Source organism: Dryobates pubescens, chromosome 17 (assembly GCF_014839835.1).
Source record: "Dryobates pubescens isolate bDryPub1 chromosome 17, bDryPub1.pri, whole genome shotgun sequence".
NCBI classification, from domain to species: domain Eukaryota; kingdom Metazoa; phylum Chordata; class Aves; order Piciformes; family Picidae; genus Dryobates; species Dryobates pubescens.
In genome coordinates, this window is record NC_071628.1 from 5,424,924 (window position 1) to 5,441,974 (window position 17,051).

General features: G+C 56.0%; 1 protein-coding gene across 2 annotated transcripts; it reads left to right on the forward strand.

Moving 5' to 3' along the window:
• The first annotated feature begins 4,129 nt into the window (after nt 1–4,129).
• LOC104303357 (apoptosis-enhancing nuclease) lies at nt 4,130–7,086 on the forward strand. 2 transcript variants are annotated; one of them, XM_054168848.1, is made up of 4 exons: nt 4,130–4,243; nt 4,715–5,394; nt 5,659–5,859; nt 6,278–7,086. In XM_054168848.1, exons 2-4 carry the CDS (start codon nt 4,720–4,722, stop codon nt 6,479–6,481), a joined length of 1,080 nt encoding a protein of 359 aa, XP_054024823.1. In that variant the 5' UTR covers nt 4,130–4,243; nt 4,715–4,719; the 3' UTR covers nt 6,482–7,086. The 2 variants fall into 2 exon arrangements, with proteins under 2 accessions (XP_054024823.1, XP_054024824.1); XM_054168849.1 differs by having other exon boundaries at nt 4,172–4,243; nt 4,718–5,394.
• Nucleotides 7,087–17,051: the final 9,965 nt, after the last annotated feature.

Sequence of the window (17,051 nt, forward strand, 5' to 3'; positions counted from 1 at the left end):
AGACACCACGAAGAGTGGAGGAGGTGATGGAGGATGAGGGAGGCTGGTGGTGCTCCAAAGGAAAGGAAAAGGTTTTCTGCCTTTAAGCCCCATCCCTGGAGGTTTTTAAGGCCAGGCTGGATGTGGTCAAACTGATCTAGCGTGAGGTGTCCCTGCCCATGGCAGGGGGGTTGGAACTAGTTGGTCCTTGAGGTCCCTTTCAACCCTGACAATTCTGGGATTCTGTGACTATTAGCACTGAGCAGTCTTGAAGGCTGTGCAGGTGCTGTTGCACCCAGCCATCCCCATCCTCAGCTAGGTCTCCTGGAGGTTTGCACAAATGTGCTCAGGCTGAGGAACTCAAAGACCAGCTACAGCTGAAGCATGGAGGGCATAAAGCAGGGATGAGGAGAGCATTCAGTAACTGTGGCCCTATGGACACTCCTCTCTTCTTCACAAAGGTCCTCACTGATGGGAATTGCAGAACCCCCTGGCTTCTGTGGCCAGTGTTAGTGCACACAAACTGCTTGCTTGCCTGTCCTTTAGGTTTAAGGTGCTTGAGCATGAGCCTGAAAGATGTCCCAGTCCCAGCTGAGCTTTGCTGAGCAGAGAAGTCAAAGACTAGCCAAGCACTGCAGTACGAACCACTTGGCCCCCTTCAAAGGAGACTGAGGCATGGCACAGGGGAGGTCTTGAGGGACCCACTGTGATGGTTCTGCTGTGGAGCAAGAGGGCTGCAGCACTCTGAGACCCACCCTGGCAAAAGCCAGAGAGTGCCACAGTGACTGTCTGTTCTGGTGTCCTCACAGTGGTGACCTCAGCTCAGCAGCTGGCACTGAAGGATGGTGGTGGTGTTTCCAGGTGTTCCCTTCATGGTGAGACTTTCTTTCTCTACAGGAAAACGAGTCCAGCAAGGGACTGCTCACCGCCCTGGTCTTCATCTGTAGCTCCTCAGCCTTTGCTTTTGGCAGACACAGAAAACTAACCCTGCTGCAAACCTATTTGGGATGATGGGAGGCACTCAAGAGGGGCTTTGTGGGGTGCCCTAAACCATGGGTGGGTGACAGAGAGACTCCATGCAACCAGCAAAGCCCAGGAAAGTGAGACTGCCCCTTATGACGCATGGGGGCAAAGCTGAGTCCTTGCTGCCTTCTCCAAGTTACCTTATCCCTGAGCTCCTCATTCCCACCAGCATTCCTCACAACAGAGAAGGAGCAGAGAAGTCCAGGATGGGAATTGGCCCAACCAGCCCTGCAAAGATGAGCTCCAGCATTGCAGTACCAGGAGACAAAAGCTGTGTCCAGGCTGAGTCTGGAAAATGAGGCAGTTTAGAGTCACAGCAGGAACGAGCTGGCACTGTTGGGGACTGCTGGCTGGCAGCAGGCTCCTGGGCAGGTGGGAGGCTTTGTTCACCCACAGCATCACTCCTGGGGAGCTTACCTGGAATTACTGATCCGCATTCATAAACATGATCACATTAATTGGCTGCTGTGGCCACAGCCGTCATCTCCTCCCAGAGCTGGGACTTCATCTCCCTCCTTACCCTGGTGCCTAAAAGCCTCTGTTCCTGCACTCAGCATCTCAGCCAAGGACAGAGAATTGTCTGGGGAAAGGAAAGAGGCAGGGGACAACTGAGTTCATGAGCCTGGAGCTGGTGAGAGACACCCACTGCCACCATCTCTGCTCTGCAAAGCAGCATCTTGAAAACAAACCAGAGACAAGGGGAGCGGGAGCTCTGCAGGAAGCCCTGCAGCTCTGGGCAGCAGTGACACTGGGGATGGACACCTTGGCTGGAGACCAGCTATTACAGCAGGAGCAAGGGCCAGGTGGCAGGACAGGGACCAGGTCCCAGCCGAGGACAGAGCCACCCAGGCTGCTCTGCCTGGGCTCAGGCTGGCGCTTGTCTGGCTTGGAGCGAGGCCAATCACTGCTAGTAAATTATTCATCCCCCAAATGTAGGCAGTTATTCCAGACATGCTCTGCCCAGAGTTTTACAGATTTCCTTATTATTTCAAATTGTGCAAACACCACAGGAACCTCTCCTGGGCTCAGGCGCTCTCTGCTTTCATCTCAGCTCCCTGCTCATCTGCCACATCCGAACAGGGATTTCTACCATCTGCTACCAAACTCTCCAGCCCCAGCGAGGCCACAGGACCTTGTAGAGATGAGAGGCATCTCCACAGAGCACAAGGCTCCTCCCAAGGGAGTGGGTGCAAGCTGTAGCCTTCTTATGACCGGGGTCCTCCCCTGGTGCTTGTAACTCCAGGCAGGCTCCAGCACAGACCCCAGTAGGAACAGCACTGCCTGTGTTTGTCCTCACACTTGATGGATCTTTCTTGCATCTTTTCCCAGGGGGAAATTCTTCACTGCTGCTTTTGCCCTGCAGAAACTGAAGCTGGAGATGATGTGAGAACCATCTTATGATAACCCAGAGGTCAGCAGGATGAGAGGAGGCCACAGTGCTTAGATGAATCCATTGAAAGCTATTTGGATTTTTTTTCCCCCCACCTCCATCTTTTTATCTGGGATCAGGAAGAAAAAAGGACACTGCTGTTCCATAGCAGCCTGGGCTACTGTGGCCTTGCAAAACCACAGAAGGGGTTTCCTTTTCTCTCCATATGCTCAGAAATTCTCCTGATCAGGTTTGTTTGGGGTTCTGTTGGGGGTTTTTTTTGTAGCCATGAGGGTAAAGCTAAAACTTCACACAACCAAGGGGAGCTGCATGCCCCTTGCAAAACATGAAGCCTAGGAAAGAAATTGTCACCAAGCAAGGATGAGGGGAGGTGAAAGGGTTTACTGTGGACAAGCCAAGACTGGTTAGACTCAGGACTACAACAGCAACACATCCAGGGAGAAGGTATTGACCGAGAAGCACCAAACACTTGAGGCACTTGACTCCTCTGTCCCAAGGGAAAGACTCTTCTCCCACAAAGGAGAAGGGCAGCCAGAGATTTCACCTCCTTATCCAGCTGGATCTGGTGGAGATATGCCACAAATAACATGATCCAGCTTCTTTCATGCTGTGGCTCAAGTTTGCTCCTGTTTGTGCTCACGTGGTTGCTCAGTGGTAGAAAAATGGGGCAAAAAGTGATCCAAGCAACCCCAGCTCCTATCTGCAGGAGCTGTGCTGCACAGGTTCACCACAAGCAGTAGAAATTGCTACACAGAGACCTGCCTGGGCTCTCCAGCAAGTTATTGTGGGCCACTTGAACTAACTGCTCTCATTAGGGGGGTTTAATTAACTGGGATGGAAGCCACAGACACAAAACACAGAGCGAGAGATTCAAGGAAGAGGCTTACCAGCCAAAAGGAGAAACAACCAACCAACCAAAAACCATAAAAGGAACAGGGTGGGGGGGAAATAGCAGGTTGACCTAAATGTCATCTTTCTGACCAGGCAGAAGCTGACAGGTGGCAAAAAAACCCACACCAAAACAAAACAAAACTAAGGGAAATGACATGAAAACACTTGTGTGCATCCCCTCAGGCCCATCTGGGTGGCAGGGAAAGGGGATGCTCAGCCTGGGGTGCCAGGGGACGAGGACACCCGCGGTGCCTGGCTCCCTGTGGAAGACTAGTGATTTTGTTGTTGTATGGCTCATCCCACCACAACAAGTCACAGTCTGCCCTAGGGCGCAGGGCCTCTCCGGCGATCCGCAAGGCGTGGGGACAAGCTGGGGGCTGGCTGCGACCCTTCTCCGCTTCTGACCACCTCAGCCGTTGCTTTTGTGAGTTTCCAGAGCGAAGCAAGGAGAGGCCGGTCTGAAACCCTACCCTGCACCTCTTGCCCCAGCCAGAGCTGCCCCTCACAATCCAACACGGGAGAACCCGGAGGATGCAAACCCACTGCCGCAGTGCCTCAGCCCACCGAGAGCGGGCAGTGTGAAGGTCTCCAACAGGTGCAGCCATGTCCACAGGGTCAATAACAGAGCCCAGCGAATGCACAGCAAACCTGCACCTCACTGGTGCCAGGCCAAGCTCCAGGGCATGAAGCTGGGTGCCGTGGTGCGCAGCCCAAGCCCAGGGCACAGAAGGGTCCCTCGCCATCAGGGCCAGAAGCGGGACAGGCACAGCAGCATTCAGATACGGGATAGAGATACCGGCAGCAGCCCCGCCCTCGCCCCGCCCCCTGTATGCAAACGACCTCCGCGGCGCAGCCAATGGAAAAGCGGAGGGCGTGTCCACGGCGGGACTTGCCCGGGCATGTGAGCGCGGCGCTTCCGGGCCGGACACGTGGGAGCTGCGCCGGGCCCGGCCGGCACCGGTGGGTCGGGGGGCAACCGGGATCGGGGGAAAGCAGGAACCTGATGGTGGGCAGTGAGGAGGGGAAGGGCTTGGGAGCGGGTAATGGGGCGGGCAGGGGGCTCGGGCTGGAAGCGAGGCGGGGGGGGCCCGGGTAGTGGTCAGACAGGGCCCTAGGGGGTGGATAATGTGGTGGGCAGGGGGGAGCAATGAGGTGGGCAGGGGGCTGCGGATCGATGAGGGGGTGGGCAGGGTCCTGAGACCGAAAATGGGTCAGGCGGGTGCTGGGCAATGAAGGGACAAGGGCCTGGGGACTGGGTGTGGCAATGTGTCCTTGATTCTCCTCTTTCCCTGTCCCATAGCTCCTGTCTACAGCGCAGGAGAGGGGATATGTCGCGTGGGGGGGGTCTTGCTTTAGGGCATGGGGCATGCCCCTTCCTGACAGAGGGGCACGGGGGCTGCATGGCACTCATGACCCCTTTGCCCACTTCAGCAGGGATGCCTCCTGGCAAAGGGCAGATGACCCCACTACAGCCCACCTTGAAGGTCTCCACACCCACCCCCCATGGCACCGCTGGCCCAGCTGCAGTGGGCTGCAGTCAGCTCCCGGAGGGCCCTGGCTTGCCGCAGGGTCGCAGCAAGAAGAAGAGCCGTAAGCACCAGCGCTTCATGGAGCGCCGGGCACTGCTGGAGCAGAGGGGGCTGCTGAGACCCCGCAAGCGCCCGGGCGGCCAGGCCCCGGCGGTGGGGCCAGAGGCACACAGCGTGCTCACCAAGACGGACGGCACCGTGGCACCGCGGTGTGGGAAGGTCCCCAAGCCCAAAAAAGTCGTTTCCCCATCCCTGTCCCCATCCACCTCTCCAGACAGCATAGCCAGGCACCACTCTGTGCTGCTGTCCCAGGGCAGTGGCAGCGCCAAGGGGGTGCAGACGTCCTCCCCACTGCTGCGCCCCAGCAAGTACGTGGCCATTGACTGTGAGATGGTGGGCACCGGTCCTCAGGGCAGGCTGAGTGAGCTGGCACGGTGCTCTGTGGTGAACTACGAGGGGGATGTCATCTATGACAAGTACGTCCGGCCCGAGCTGCCCATCGTGGACTACCGGACACGCTGGAGTGGCATCACCAGGCAGCACATGAAGAGAGCCATTCCCTTCAAGACTGCCCAGGCAGAGGTGAGGAAAAAAAAGAGAGAGAATCCAGGCTGTGCTCCCTGCCAGACACGAGTTGGGGTATTTGGGGGTTTGTGCTGAGCTGCTCTGATGCAGGGGTACAAGCACAGGGAGCCTCTGAAGCTGTCTCCTGGGTTGGTTTGCTTGTTACTGCTCCATTCTGGGTACCTCAAAACTAGAAGTGAAGGAACACAGAATGGTTTGGTTTATGCCTAACTGGCATTCCTTTTGCTGCACTGCCTGTCTAACCCTTTCTGACACTTCCAGATCCTGAAGATCTTGAAAGACAAGATTGTGGTAGGACACGCAATCCACAATGACTTCCAAGCCCTGAAGTACTTCCACCCTAAAGAGAGGACCCGAGACACCAGTCAGATCCCTGTGCTGAAGCAGAGAGTTGGGCTCCCTGTCAAGGCTAGTGTCTCACTCAAGAGCTTGGCCAGGCACCTGCTCCAGAAAAACATCCAGGTGGGTACCAGGAACCCTGAGATGAGGACCAGTTCCTGGGTTTACTATGAGCCTGTGTCCTGTGTCAGCCTTGTCTTGGTTCACCCCATCTCCATAGATGTGAGATGGAGTTGAACCTTATCCTGTGTATGATCAAGCTGGGGCAGCCCAGGGCCTCCCAGGCTGACCATTGAGCACCTCAGTAGAATCAGAGTGGTTCAGGTTGGAAGAGGGACCTTAAAAATCACCTAGTTCCAACCCCCCTGCAATAAAGCACTCCAGAAAGTGCTCAAGAGATTCCTGCATCTCCCTAGCTGCATCAAACCATTGCCATCTCCAGCACCCCCAGGCCTTGTGTCCTCCCAAGCAAGCAGACAATGTGACCTGTGGGATTTTTGCCACCCCTTTTATCTAACCAGGCTTTTCCTCCTTTGCTCAGGTTGGGCGCAAAGGGCACTCGTCAGTGGAGGATGCTCAGACAGCCATGGAGCTCTACAGACTGGTGGAGGTGCAGTGGGAGACAGAGCTGGCCTGCAGCCTGCCCCCCCGGCCCCCCAGCCCCATCACAGACCCCACTGCGGACAGCAGTCACTACATGGATGACCAGTACTGGCCCACAGACCTGATGACAAGTGGCCTATGATGGGGGGCAGTGTTTCCTCCACATGGTTTGGGCCATCCTGGTGCCTTCAGCTATTCGAGGTGGAGACAGCTGCTGACCTTCCAGGGGGCTTGTGCCCCGTGCGCTCTGCCTAGTGCCCAACCCTGTTCAGGGCAGCAGTGCAGGGGAGTCAGACACCCCCAGCCCTGCTCAGGGAAGGAGAAATGGTGGCACTTGGACACTGGCAGTCTCCTGAAGATGCTGTCTGCAGCTTCTTGCTGTCACACAGAAGCAGGAGCTGTGACTGTGCCGTGTTCATCTGTCATTTGGTGCTAGGGGATGAGCAGGGTCCTGGTGTCAGCCTGGAGGAGCCCCCACGGGTGTGGAATGACTGCACTGGTGGGCTGGGGCTGCCAGGACACCTCCCATGCCCTCAGGGAAGGGAATGTGCCCATGGTGGGCAAGTGGCAAGTCTTTCAGTGGGAGGACTGAGGTGTCTTGCTGATGCCCAAAGGCTGCAAACCATCCAGGGCTGGTTGAGCAACCAGTTTCCTCCTCATTTGCTTTGCACATTGAAGAAACTCTAGGTCTGATCAGTGTTGAGCCTGAACAAGGGTGTGGGGTGCACTTCATTTTGAATGAACTATGCCCATAATTGTCCCAGTTCCAAATTAAAAATGGTTCTTGCTGATACCCTGTGTACATGTTGCATCCTCTCATCTGGCAGCTCTCCACGAGGGAGAGGGCAAGGATGAGGTTGGCAAACGGCTGCCTGCCTACCAGGCCGTGCCCCAGGGCTTAAAACCCACTGGCAACCAGGAGAGATGCTTGGAGTGGCCTGATGGTGGCTGGAGTAAGCAGCTCCTTGGGATAAAAGCTGGTCCTCTCTGCTCTGGGTGAGTCCCTGTGAAAGCAGGAGAGCAGGGGATGGGCTCAGACAGGAACCTGTGGTCCAGCACTACCAGCTGCGTGGAGAAAGCATCCCAGTGCAGGAGAAAGTGTCCTGCTGTGTCACCCTCCAGCAGCTGGGCTGTCCCAGCTCCAGGAGCTCCCCTTGTTAATGGGATTTCCCACCCTATGCCTGGGATCTGGGAGCAAGAGCTGTGCCTATTCTGCTGGCTGGGAACGGTGCTGAGCCGTGAGGTGGTCTGCTGGCATGAGGTGATGGTCACCTTTAATGGCTCTGCCTGCAAGGCTGCTGCTGCTTCACGGGTGATGGATTTATGTACCTGTGGCTGGACAGCTGTAGTGTGGTGTGGGGCTGGGCACAGGTCTCATGCTTCCCTGGGCAGCAGAACAGCCATGGTTAGGGAAAATCCCTATTTTATTGGGGTTTTTTGCTGCCCCCCTTAAGGCTGAAGCCACCCTTTTAGCACAGGGTCCCCCGGTCCTGGGCTGAGGTGGCCGGAGGGCAGCCACAGCAGAGCATGGGCACAGCAGCCAGCGCCGAAATGGAGGCAGTGTCCCAGGCTATTCCCAGCGGCTGGGAGGGGGAAGGAGAGCTGAGCCCCAGCCTTGGGAAGCGGCCAAGGCAGCCGGGTGACGCAGGCACACCTGACGCACACATCAGGGCCATTACAAGAGGCGTCTTGCACTTCCCATCTTAACTCCTCCCTGCCCGGCAGGGGAAGCCGGGGACAGCTCGGAAACACTTCAAAGCGTCGGGCACGTCTAAAAGGCTCTGCCCTGCTGGTGGCCCAAGCACAACCATCCTTCAACAGAAAGAACAAGCTGGGCTGCGCCCTGAGCTCATGGTCCAGGCACTCTCCACCAGACCTGGCAGGAAACATGGCCCCACAGGAGGTCTTTAAATCCTGCTCGTCCCGGTTTGTCCCCAGCACGTTTCTGATGCAGCAAGCTGTAAAACACAGCCAGCACCACCCTCTGTGTGGGCTCCAGCTAAGCTGAGCCTCAGTGTGATGTTTGCAGTATCAGCAGGACCTGGCAGGGTAGGGGAGGGACCTGATCCCATGGAGAGACCTGAACCCCATGGAGGGATCTGAACCCCGTGGAGGGACTTGAACCCCATGTGGCACACAGGGGATGCAGAAGGAGCACAACCAGTATGTTTGGGTTTTTTTTTTCTCTGTGTCTTTTATCTACCATTTCCACCTCTCCTGGGATGACAGGAGGGAAGCAAAGCTTTAAGAAAGGAAAGCTCAGCAGGTTGGCAGAGCCCCTATCAGAAGATGGTGGCATTCCAAAGCCACTGCAGCAGTGTTGTCTCCTGCTCCCAGGAAAGCAGCCCCAGTGGAGGGATGCTTTGCTCATGGCCCCTGTAACTGTGTTCCCTCAGGGGGTAGATGGGTTTGTGGGGAGCTTGCACGGGGCACTCCATAGCTCCTGACTTGCTTGTCCACCTCTCGTTGCTCTCCCTAGCCCTCCGTGTCTCACCACCCCATAGCTCTGACTTGCCCCATGATGGCTTGATGTGAGACACAGGGGTGTTGGGGTGAGGCTGGAGAAAGATGCAAGAGGAGGTGGAGGGCCACAGGGTTTTATCAGCCTGTGAGTCAGCCTGCCTTGCCATCAGCAGCGGCGAGGGGAAGGTGTAATTAGGGGAACAAAAAGCCATTCCTGAGGACTATCCAAACACTTCCGTGAGACCCACTTCCAAAAGCAAGCCTGGGCTGTACTCCAGGCAAGGGACAGATTTCTCTGAGCCCCCTATCCCCTGTGATCCATCCAGGCAAGCACCATTCACCACTTCTGCACCCACTGAACCCTTGGGGAGCTAATCAGGATCTTCACAGGCGTCTGGGAACGTTCACCTGTATGCCAAGGAGCTGCCGTGGTTGAGAGCAACCAAGCGTCGCTCTGGTTCATCACTGGTGCTCGTGGTTGGGAGGCTGAGCATCTCCAAGCTGGGCTGAGCTCCCCATTTATGTTAAGTTTCCTGATCACTGAGAATTCTGCAGAAAACTCATCAGCTATCTCCACAACCCTGAGTAATGATTAACAGAAACCCACAGATCCAGCAATGGGCTTTTCTTCTTTTAATCAGAGGGAAAACATTGTCAAATGAGGTTTTGTTGGGTTTGGTTTTTTTCCAGCCAGCTGCAAGGGCAGGTAACTGATAAGCCTGTCATTGGAGTGGGGCTGAGCCAATGGGAGCTGATGGTGACAGCTTTTACTTCTGTCTAGCAACAGCTTCCCCTTGAGTGGCAGACGGCAACTCAATGCTTCCCCTTGCTTTTAGCAGGCTGCCCCTTCCTGCCCCCCTGTTACACGGGGGGTTTCGTGGGGGACACTCAGAAACTTGAGTTTTGTGTGGCTTGTCAGGGGGTTTCTGCAGGGTTTGGTCTCTGCTTCTATCCTGCAAGCCAAGAGCTTTGCAGAAGTGGATGCATCCTCTGTGCCTGCTCACATCCTGGGCTCCGCTCGCACCCTGGGCTCCGCTCTCACCCTGGGCTCCGCTCGCACCCTGGGCTCCGCTCGCACCCTGCCTGGTTTCTGCTCTGCTCCTGCTGAGCAGGCGTCAGACACCCATAGGGTGCTTGAAATTGTGCCACAGCACAACTGGTACACAGCTCAACTCGCTAACTGTTCCAGGAGCCCCTGCAACAGGGATGTATTCAGCCCTTCTACCCGGCGCTGCCAGCGCCCAGCCGTGCCCCAGCACCTCTGCTGGCTGCTGGCGGCTGTTTGCATGGGGGGGGCCTCACCTAGGAGCAGCATCCTCAGATCGAACACCTGATTCACCTTGCTGCTGGCTCTGGTTGTCACAGTAGGTGTGGTTGAAGGGCCATGCGAGCTCCAAACGCCTTGGAGCGGAGCAATGCTTATTTCTCCTAACAGCCTGGAGCAAGCCCCTAACCTGGGGCACTCTGTCCCCTCACTCTGGGGACACAGGGGGATGATTTGCTCTGTTTGCATGCAAAGAGCAGAGAGGCTTGGCTCGGGCAACTCACCAGAGACCAAAAGCGGTGACAGAGGAGGGAGGAACCCCTTCACCCCCTGCCTCATCCGTTAACCCCACCCACCATCACCACCACTCTTCCCCCCCCCAGTAAATTAGAAGGCATAAAATTACAGCAGGCAGCTATAAATTAAAATCTCAGGAGCCTTAATAGCCCTTTTGGCCAGAAGCAGCGGCTAGGTGTGATGTGGGCATGAATAGGTGCATCTGGCAGCCGCTTAGCACGCCGGCTGCGGGCGGGGGTGCGTGTGTCTGTGTGTACGGGTGGGAGCCACCAGCCGCTGCCCGGATTGGTTGCAAAACCCCTTCCCGACCAATGCCGGGGACCAGGGTGGCCTAGCAACAGCCTTTCCCTAATGAAAAACAAGCCACTTAACCGGCTTGACTGTCTGCAGATGAGAGGGAGAGGCGCAATTCTCGGCGGGCTCCATCGTCCCCGGGGAGCTGGCCCCAAAGAGGGGATGCAAAGACTGCCCTGGACAGCCTGGGGTGGCCCGAGACGAGCACCCCTCTGGGTGACAGAGCACTGGGACAGGCTGCCCGGAGAGGTTGTGGAGCCTCCTTCTCTGGAGACTTTCAAAACCCACCTGGATGGGTTCCTATGTGACCCTGTCCCAGGTGATCCTGCTCTGGCAGGGGGGTTGGACTCAATGATCTGTGGAGGTCTCCTCCAGCCCCTACCATTCTGTGATCCTGTCCTGCTCCATGGGTGTGTTGGGTGCAAGGCAAGGGTCTGCTGCAGACACAACACGAGGAGAAACGTTCTCCCACTCAGCTCCATCACCCTGTGCAGGCAGCCTGGGTGCAGGGCTCGCCTCCAGCATGTCATGGGGATCCCCAGGGAAGGCACCCCACAGCCCTGCACCCATGAGGTGAGCTGGGGGCTGGATGACAAGTGGCTGTGGTGGCCTTAAGCTACTGAAGATGTCACCTTTGGGGTAGGAGGAGGTTGTGGGGTGCAGTGCCAGGGGCATGCAGGGCACTCAAGAAGATGAAGGGTTGGTCACCACTGTGATCTTACTTGGAGGTATCACCTTCCTTTTTCCCTGCCTTGGGATTTTTCTCCTCCAACAGCTGCCCAGGGAAAGGGCTCTGTGGACATCAGAGTCAGATGTGTGAGCACTAAGACCAGGCACTAGTGACGGAGCCTCTGTGAGCCAGATCACAAAATGACCACTGGTCTTATGGCTGAGGGGACCAGGAGCTGGCCCTGGGGCCAGAGGTGTGAGGACAGGTTGCAGGAGGCAGGCTGGGAGCTGGGGGACCATGACAGAGGATGTTGAGGCACAGCATTGCTTTTGGGCTGCAGAAACACCTCTTCCTTCGGGAACAGCAAGCTGCAGGTCCTGCACCTGCCTAGAGGCAATCCTTAGTATCAATACAGGCTGGGAGGTGATGGGATTGAGACCAGCCTTGTGAAGAAGGACTTGAGGGTGCTGGTGGATGAAAAGCTGGACAAGAGCTGACAATGTGCCCTGGCAGCCCAGAAGGCCAACCATATCCTGGGCTACATCAAAAGCAGCATGGAGAGCAGATAAAGGCAGAGGATTCTGCTGAGACCCCCACCTGCAGGGCTGTGTCCAGCTCTGGAGTCATAGAATCAGTCAGGGTTGGAAGGGACCACAAGAATCATCCAGTTCCAACTCCCCTGCCATGGGCAGGGACACCCCACACTAGATCAGGCTGGCCAGAGCTCATCCAGCCTGGGCTTAAACACCTCCAGGGATGGGGCCTCAACCACCTCCCTGGACAACCCATTCCAGGGCTTCACCACTCTCATGGGGAAGAACTTCCTCCTCACATCCAGCCTGAATCTCCCCACCTCCAGCTTCATTCCATTCCCCCTAGTCCTATCACTACCTGAGATCCTGAGAAGTGCCTCCCCAGCCTTCTTGTAGCCCCCTTCAGATCCTGGAAGGCCACAATGAGGTCACCTCAGAGCCTTCTTTTCTCCAGACTGCACAGCCCCAACTCTCAGTCTGTCCTCACAGGAGAGGTGCTCCAGCCCTCAGCACAAGGAGGACATGGAGATGTTGGAGCAGGGTCCACAAAAATGATGAGAGGACTGAAACACCTCTGCTGTAAAGGAAGACTGAGAGAGCTGGGGTTGTTCAGCCTGGAGAAAAGAAGGCTTTCAAGAGACTTTATTGTGGCCTTTCAGTGCTTGAAAGGGGCCTACAAGAAAGATGCGGACAGAGTTTTCAGCAGGGTCTGTTGCAACAGGACAAGAGGTGATGGTTTCAAGCTAAAAAACAAAGGTGGGGGGAGATTCAGACCAGACAGAAGGACTGACAGTGGTGAGACACTGGCACAGCTTGCCCAAACCTGTGGTGGATGCTGCATCTCTGGAAACCTTCAGGGTCAGGCTGGAGAGGACTCTGAGCAAACTGATCGAGCTGCAGACGCCCCTGCTCACTGCAAGCAGGTTGAGCTAGGTGACCTTTAAAGGGCCCTTCCAACCCAAAACATTCTGTGATGCTCACTCCAAAGGGAGTTCTGAAGCTGATCTGAAGGCACAGCTCATTCCTCCTGCTCAGAGCCGGCCCACAACAGACCTGCCCCCCACTCGAGAAGCACTGGAAATAACTCTGGCTTGGATCTGATTTTTTTTTCCCCCAGTCAAGAAAACACAATCACCTGGATGTGCCCAGGGCCAGGGCAGAGCACCAAGCATGGTATGTCTGCTGCAAGGCAGGGAGCGTGCTGAAGGCTCCTCTTCGGGGGAACCCGATGGAAATGAAACAGAAAATAGCTGGACTGTGGGAGAAAGCACAAAACGTGACTCTCCACCCCTCTCAGCTGCTCCCCCCTGGGGAGCCCTCCCTGCTCCCCCCGCCCCTGTTTCTGCCCGTGTCGGGTCTGTGCAGTGCTGGCTGTTCACTAGATGGTGCCCTCGGGCTGCTGCTTCCCGAATTCTCCCCTCCCGGGGCTGGGCGTGGGACAGGGTCCGGAGCTGCCCCTGGTTCCCAGCCTGTGTTTTAGGCAGGTCACAAGCGCGAAAGGAGCCTGAAAGTCACTTGCATCGCTGACCTAAATCCCCTCGTCGGGGGCTTCAGGCTCACGGATCACTAATGCACTGCAAGCAATGGCCTCTCTCCTGTATCCCGGCTTGCTGAATCCCCCAGTCGTTTGTCTTTCCAGCACTGTGAAGGTGCTTTGCACTCCCAAGAAAGGAAGAGGAGATGGGCTGGGGAAGAAGACAATTCCACAGTGAATGCATTGGAGTAAAATAGCAACTAACTGCCACCGTCCACAACTCCACCACCAACTTGTGCACAGGCAGGGGGGAGAGAGGAAGAAGAGCAGCTAACACACAACACTGTCACCAGGAGGGTATTTATTAATGTAGAAATGTAAATCAATAAGCATAAAGCTGCTTTAGCTCATTCCTCCAGGGAGGAGCCCTGCCATGGAGCAGGATATTTAGCCTGGAGAAGAGGAGGCTCAGGGGAGACCTTCTTGTCCTCTACAACTACCTGAAGGGAGGTTGTAGCCAGGAGGGGGTTGGTCTCTTCTCCCAGGCAACTAGCACCAGAGCAAAAGGACACAGCCTCAAGCTGTGCCAGGGGAAGTTTAGGCTGGAGGTGAGGAGAAAGCTCTTCCCTGAGAAAGTTGTTAGCCATTGGGATGTGCTGCCCAGGGAGGTGGTGGAGTCACCATCCCTGGAGGTGTTCAAGAGGGGATTGGATGTGGCACTTGGTGCCATGGTTCAGTAGTCATGAGGTCTGTGGTGACAGGTTGGACTTGATGATCTTTGAGGTCTCTTCCAGCCTTGGTGATTCTGTGATGTGATGGGACAGGGATGAAGAGCAGCTGTGGGGCTGCCTGTGGGCCTGGGGCAGGAACAGATGGGGCTGCTGCAGGTCAGCTCTGGGGCCTGTTAGCCATCCTGGGAGGTGGCTGTTTGCATTTGACCTGGATAGAACAGAAACTCTTTCCCTTGTATGAAAAAGCACTCCTGCCTTTAAGGCAGGAAAAAGTCCCAGCTGCTAGTGTCAACTAAGACACACAAGACCACTCTGTGGTGGCACTGGAGGACATGTTGGCACCCCCCTTAATCTTCTGGTCTTCTAAAACAGCAGAAGGATGGAAAAGCTCAAAGCCAGAGCTACACAGAGCAGCATTTGTTATCATTTTAAAGACAGCATTAATTTGCAGGTCTGGGTGAAAAAGTTGCTCCCAAAAAAACAGCCTTCTTGTTGCTGCTCATCTCTGCTCTCCCCCAGGCAAGCCCTGAGCCCTCAAACTGCTCTCAGTCTCTCAGGGCTGTCCAGACATCATGGTCTGAGCCACAAAGGCCAGGGGCAGCTCCTAGTTTTTGTTGTGTTTTGGGTTTGTTCCTTTCTTTGTTGGGGTTGGGGGGGTGGTGTTTGGGTTTGGGGTGGGGTTTTTTTTTGGGGTTGTTTTGGTTGGGGGGTTTTGTTTGTTTGTTTGTTTGTTTGTTTGTTTGTGGAGGTTTGTGCTTTTTGTTTATTTATTTATCTTGCCTGGGGGTCAGTTTGGGTACAGGGCAGATTGAGCTGGAAATACAGGGTGAGAAATGATGTTTGCCTCCAGCATCAGCAGCCCCAATGGCCTGGAGAGAAAGACCTTGCTGATGAGACTCAAGGAGTTAGTGTCAACAGGAGGCAGGAATGGTCCTCTTGGTTCTCTGGTGTCATTGCCACCAATAAAAAGCTGTAAAAGAGGGCAAATAAAGGGCACTCAGAGGCCTCCATGCATGGAGTCTCACATTTTGGGAGCAACTGCTTGCAGAGGCTGCTTTTAATCTTCCAGGTCTCACTCACTGGAGGAAAGCTTGGCCAAGTCAACCTATCAAACTGGGAATTCAACCCCAGGTACCTGTGTGGAGGCTGCTTTTCAACAACTGAACCATGCTCCTGCCTTGGATAGAAACTTGCTCATCCAGCCTCCAGGAATGGCACCTTCCTCCCTGCTGACTCCCACCCTGAGAAACCTTTACCTCTAGGCAGAGACTTCATGCCCAGGGGCCTGACCATCCACTACCTTCAACCCTGCAAATAGTCCAGCACCTGGAGAAACACTGAAGTAAAGCTGCACCCCCTGGTCAGCTCTTGAATTCACATTTGTGCAAGCTCAGAGCATCCCCTCAGGAGCTTTGTAGCCAATGCTACAAGGAACACACTTGTGTCTTCCATGTTTACTTGAAGTAGCTCAGGAGAAGAAAAAAGTGCAGTGGGTAGCCAAGTCTCTGCCTGCCTGCTCAAACAGCTGAACTTTTCACTGAGAGAGCACAGGTGTCTGGTTCTGGCCCATTTCAGCAGGTTTCCCAAGCTCACAAAGAAATCAGCAGAGAATAAATCTATTAGTTCATACTCTGATGAAAGAATAGGGACACAAAGAGGGGAGAACCCAGAGAGCTGTCTCCTCCTCCATCTCCAAGCCTTCCCTCCTTCAGGTTGTCCTAGATGGATGCTAGCCAGGACAAAGTAGGCTAAACCTGAGCCCCAGTTTGTATCCCTGTGTCACAGTCACTTCTGTGGCTCTCCCAGCTGTGCCACAGCTGCCTTTGCTCAGAGGCTGACCTTGGGCTGCAGCCTGGCCCAGCTTGGGCTGATGGCCACCACTTGTCCTGGGCAGTGGGAATTGCTTGGCACAAGTGGGCTCCATCTCCTCTAAGAGCTTCTTTGTCGGCATCAGGCAAGCTCCAAGCTCCCCAGGAGGAGATGGGAGCTGTAGGTGTGGGGAGAGGTAAAGATGAAGCAGCTGATGGGGAATGGGTTTAAGGGGTGGAACTTTCCCTTGCACTGCCTCTAAACGCGTTCCCCACCTCAGGCCACCCCTACCTTCCCCCAGGGTACCCTTTTCACCTCCTGACAGCTCCATGCAGGGGAATCATGGCAGCAGGACCCCCAGGGGCTTTGCCGGGCTCCACCAAGGGGATCTGAGCACACCCTCAGCCCCTCACAGGGCGCAAACACCAGACAGGGGCACAACCAGCCATCCCCTAGCCCCACGACGGCCTTCAAAGCAGGATCGGGATCAATCCTGGCTGCTCGCATCCCCCGAGGCTGGAAAACAGCCGTGCCAGGAGCAAGACACTGCGTGTGTGTGCGGCTCCTTGGCCCCGTCCCTCGCCCCGGGAGCGGGGCTGCCCCGCTCGGCAGTGCCGATAAGGGGCCGTTCTCAGCCGGAGCTTTATGAAACTGCCTTTCATGGGCAGCACAGAGGCCGGTTGTTCCCGGGGCCAAACCTCCCCTCTGCTCCGCTGCTGCCCGGGCTGCTGGGGCTGCTGCAAAGCCGCGGAGGCCGTGGCGAAGGAGGAGACTCGGGCAGGGGCTTTACAGCTGGCTGCGCGGCGAGCGCCGCGGCGGCGAGGAGCGGAGCCGCGGCTGCGATCTGGGGCGGGGGGAGAGGGCGGCGGGGATCTCGGGGGAGAGAGGGCGGCAGGGATTTGGGGGGAGTGGGCGGCACGGAGGCAGGGCTGCAGCCGCCTGACGCCAGCCCCACTCTGCGGCCTGAGAGCCTTCCAAGGCGCCGGGCGAGGTACAGATGTTCCCATTGTGCATCTTGGGAGCCTTCTCGGAAAACTCCAGCAGCTTCGTTCCTCAAGCTGCCTGTTGAGCTCCAGCTCTCGAGTTCCTTGGTTCTGTTGTGTTGGGGGTTTTTTGTTGGTTTTAATTAATTTATTTATTTTTTTTTAATCATATATCAATTTGGCAAAGAGCTTTC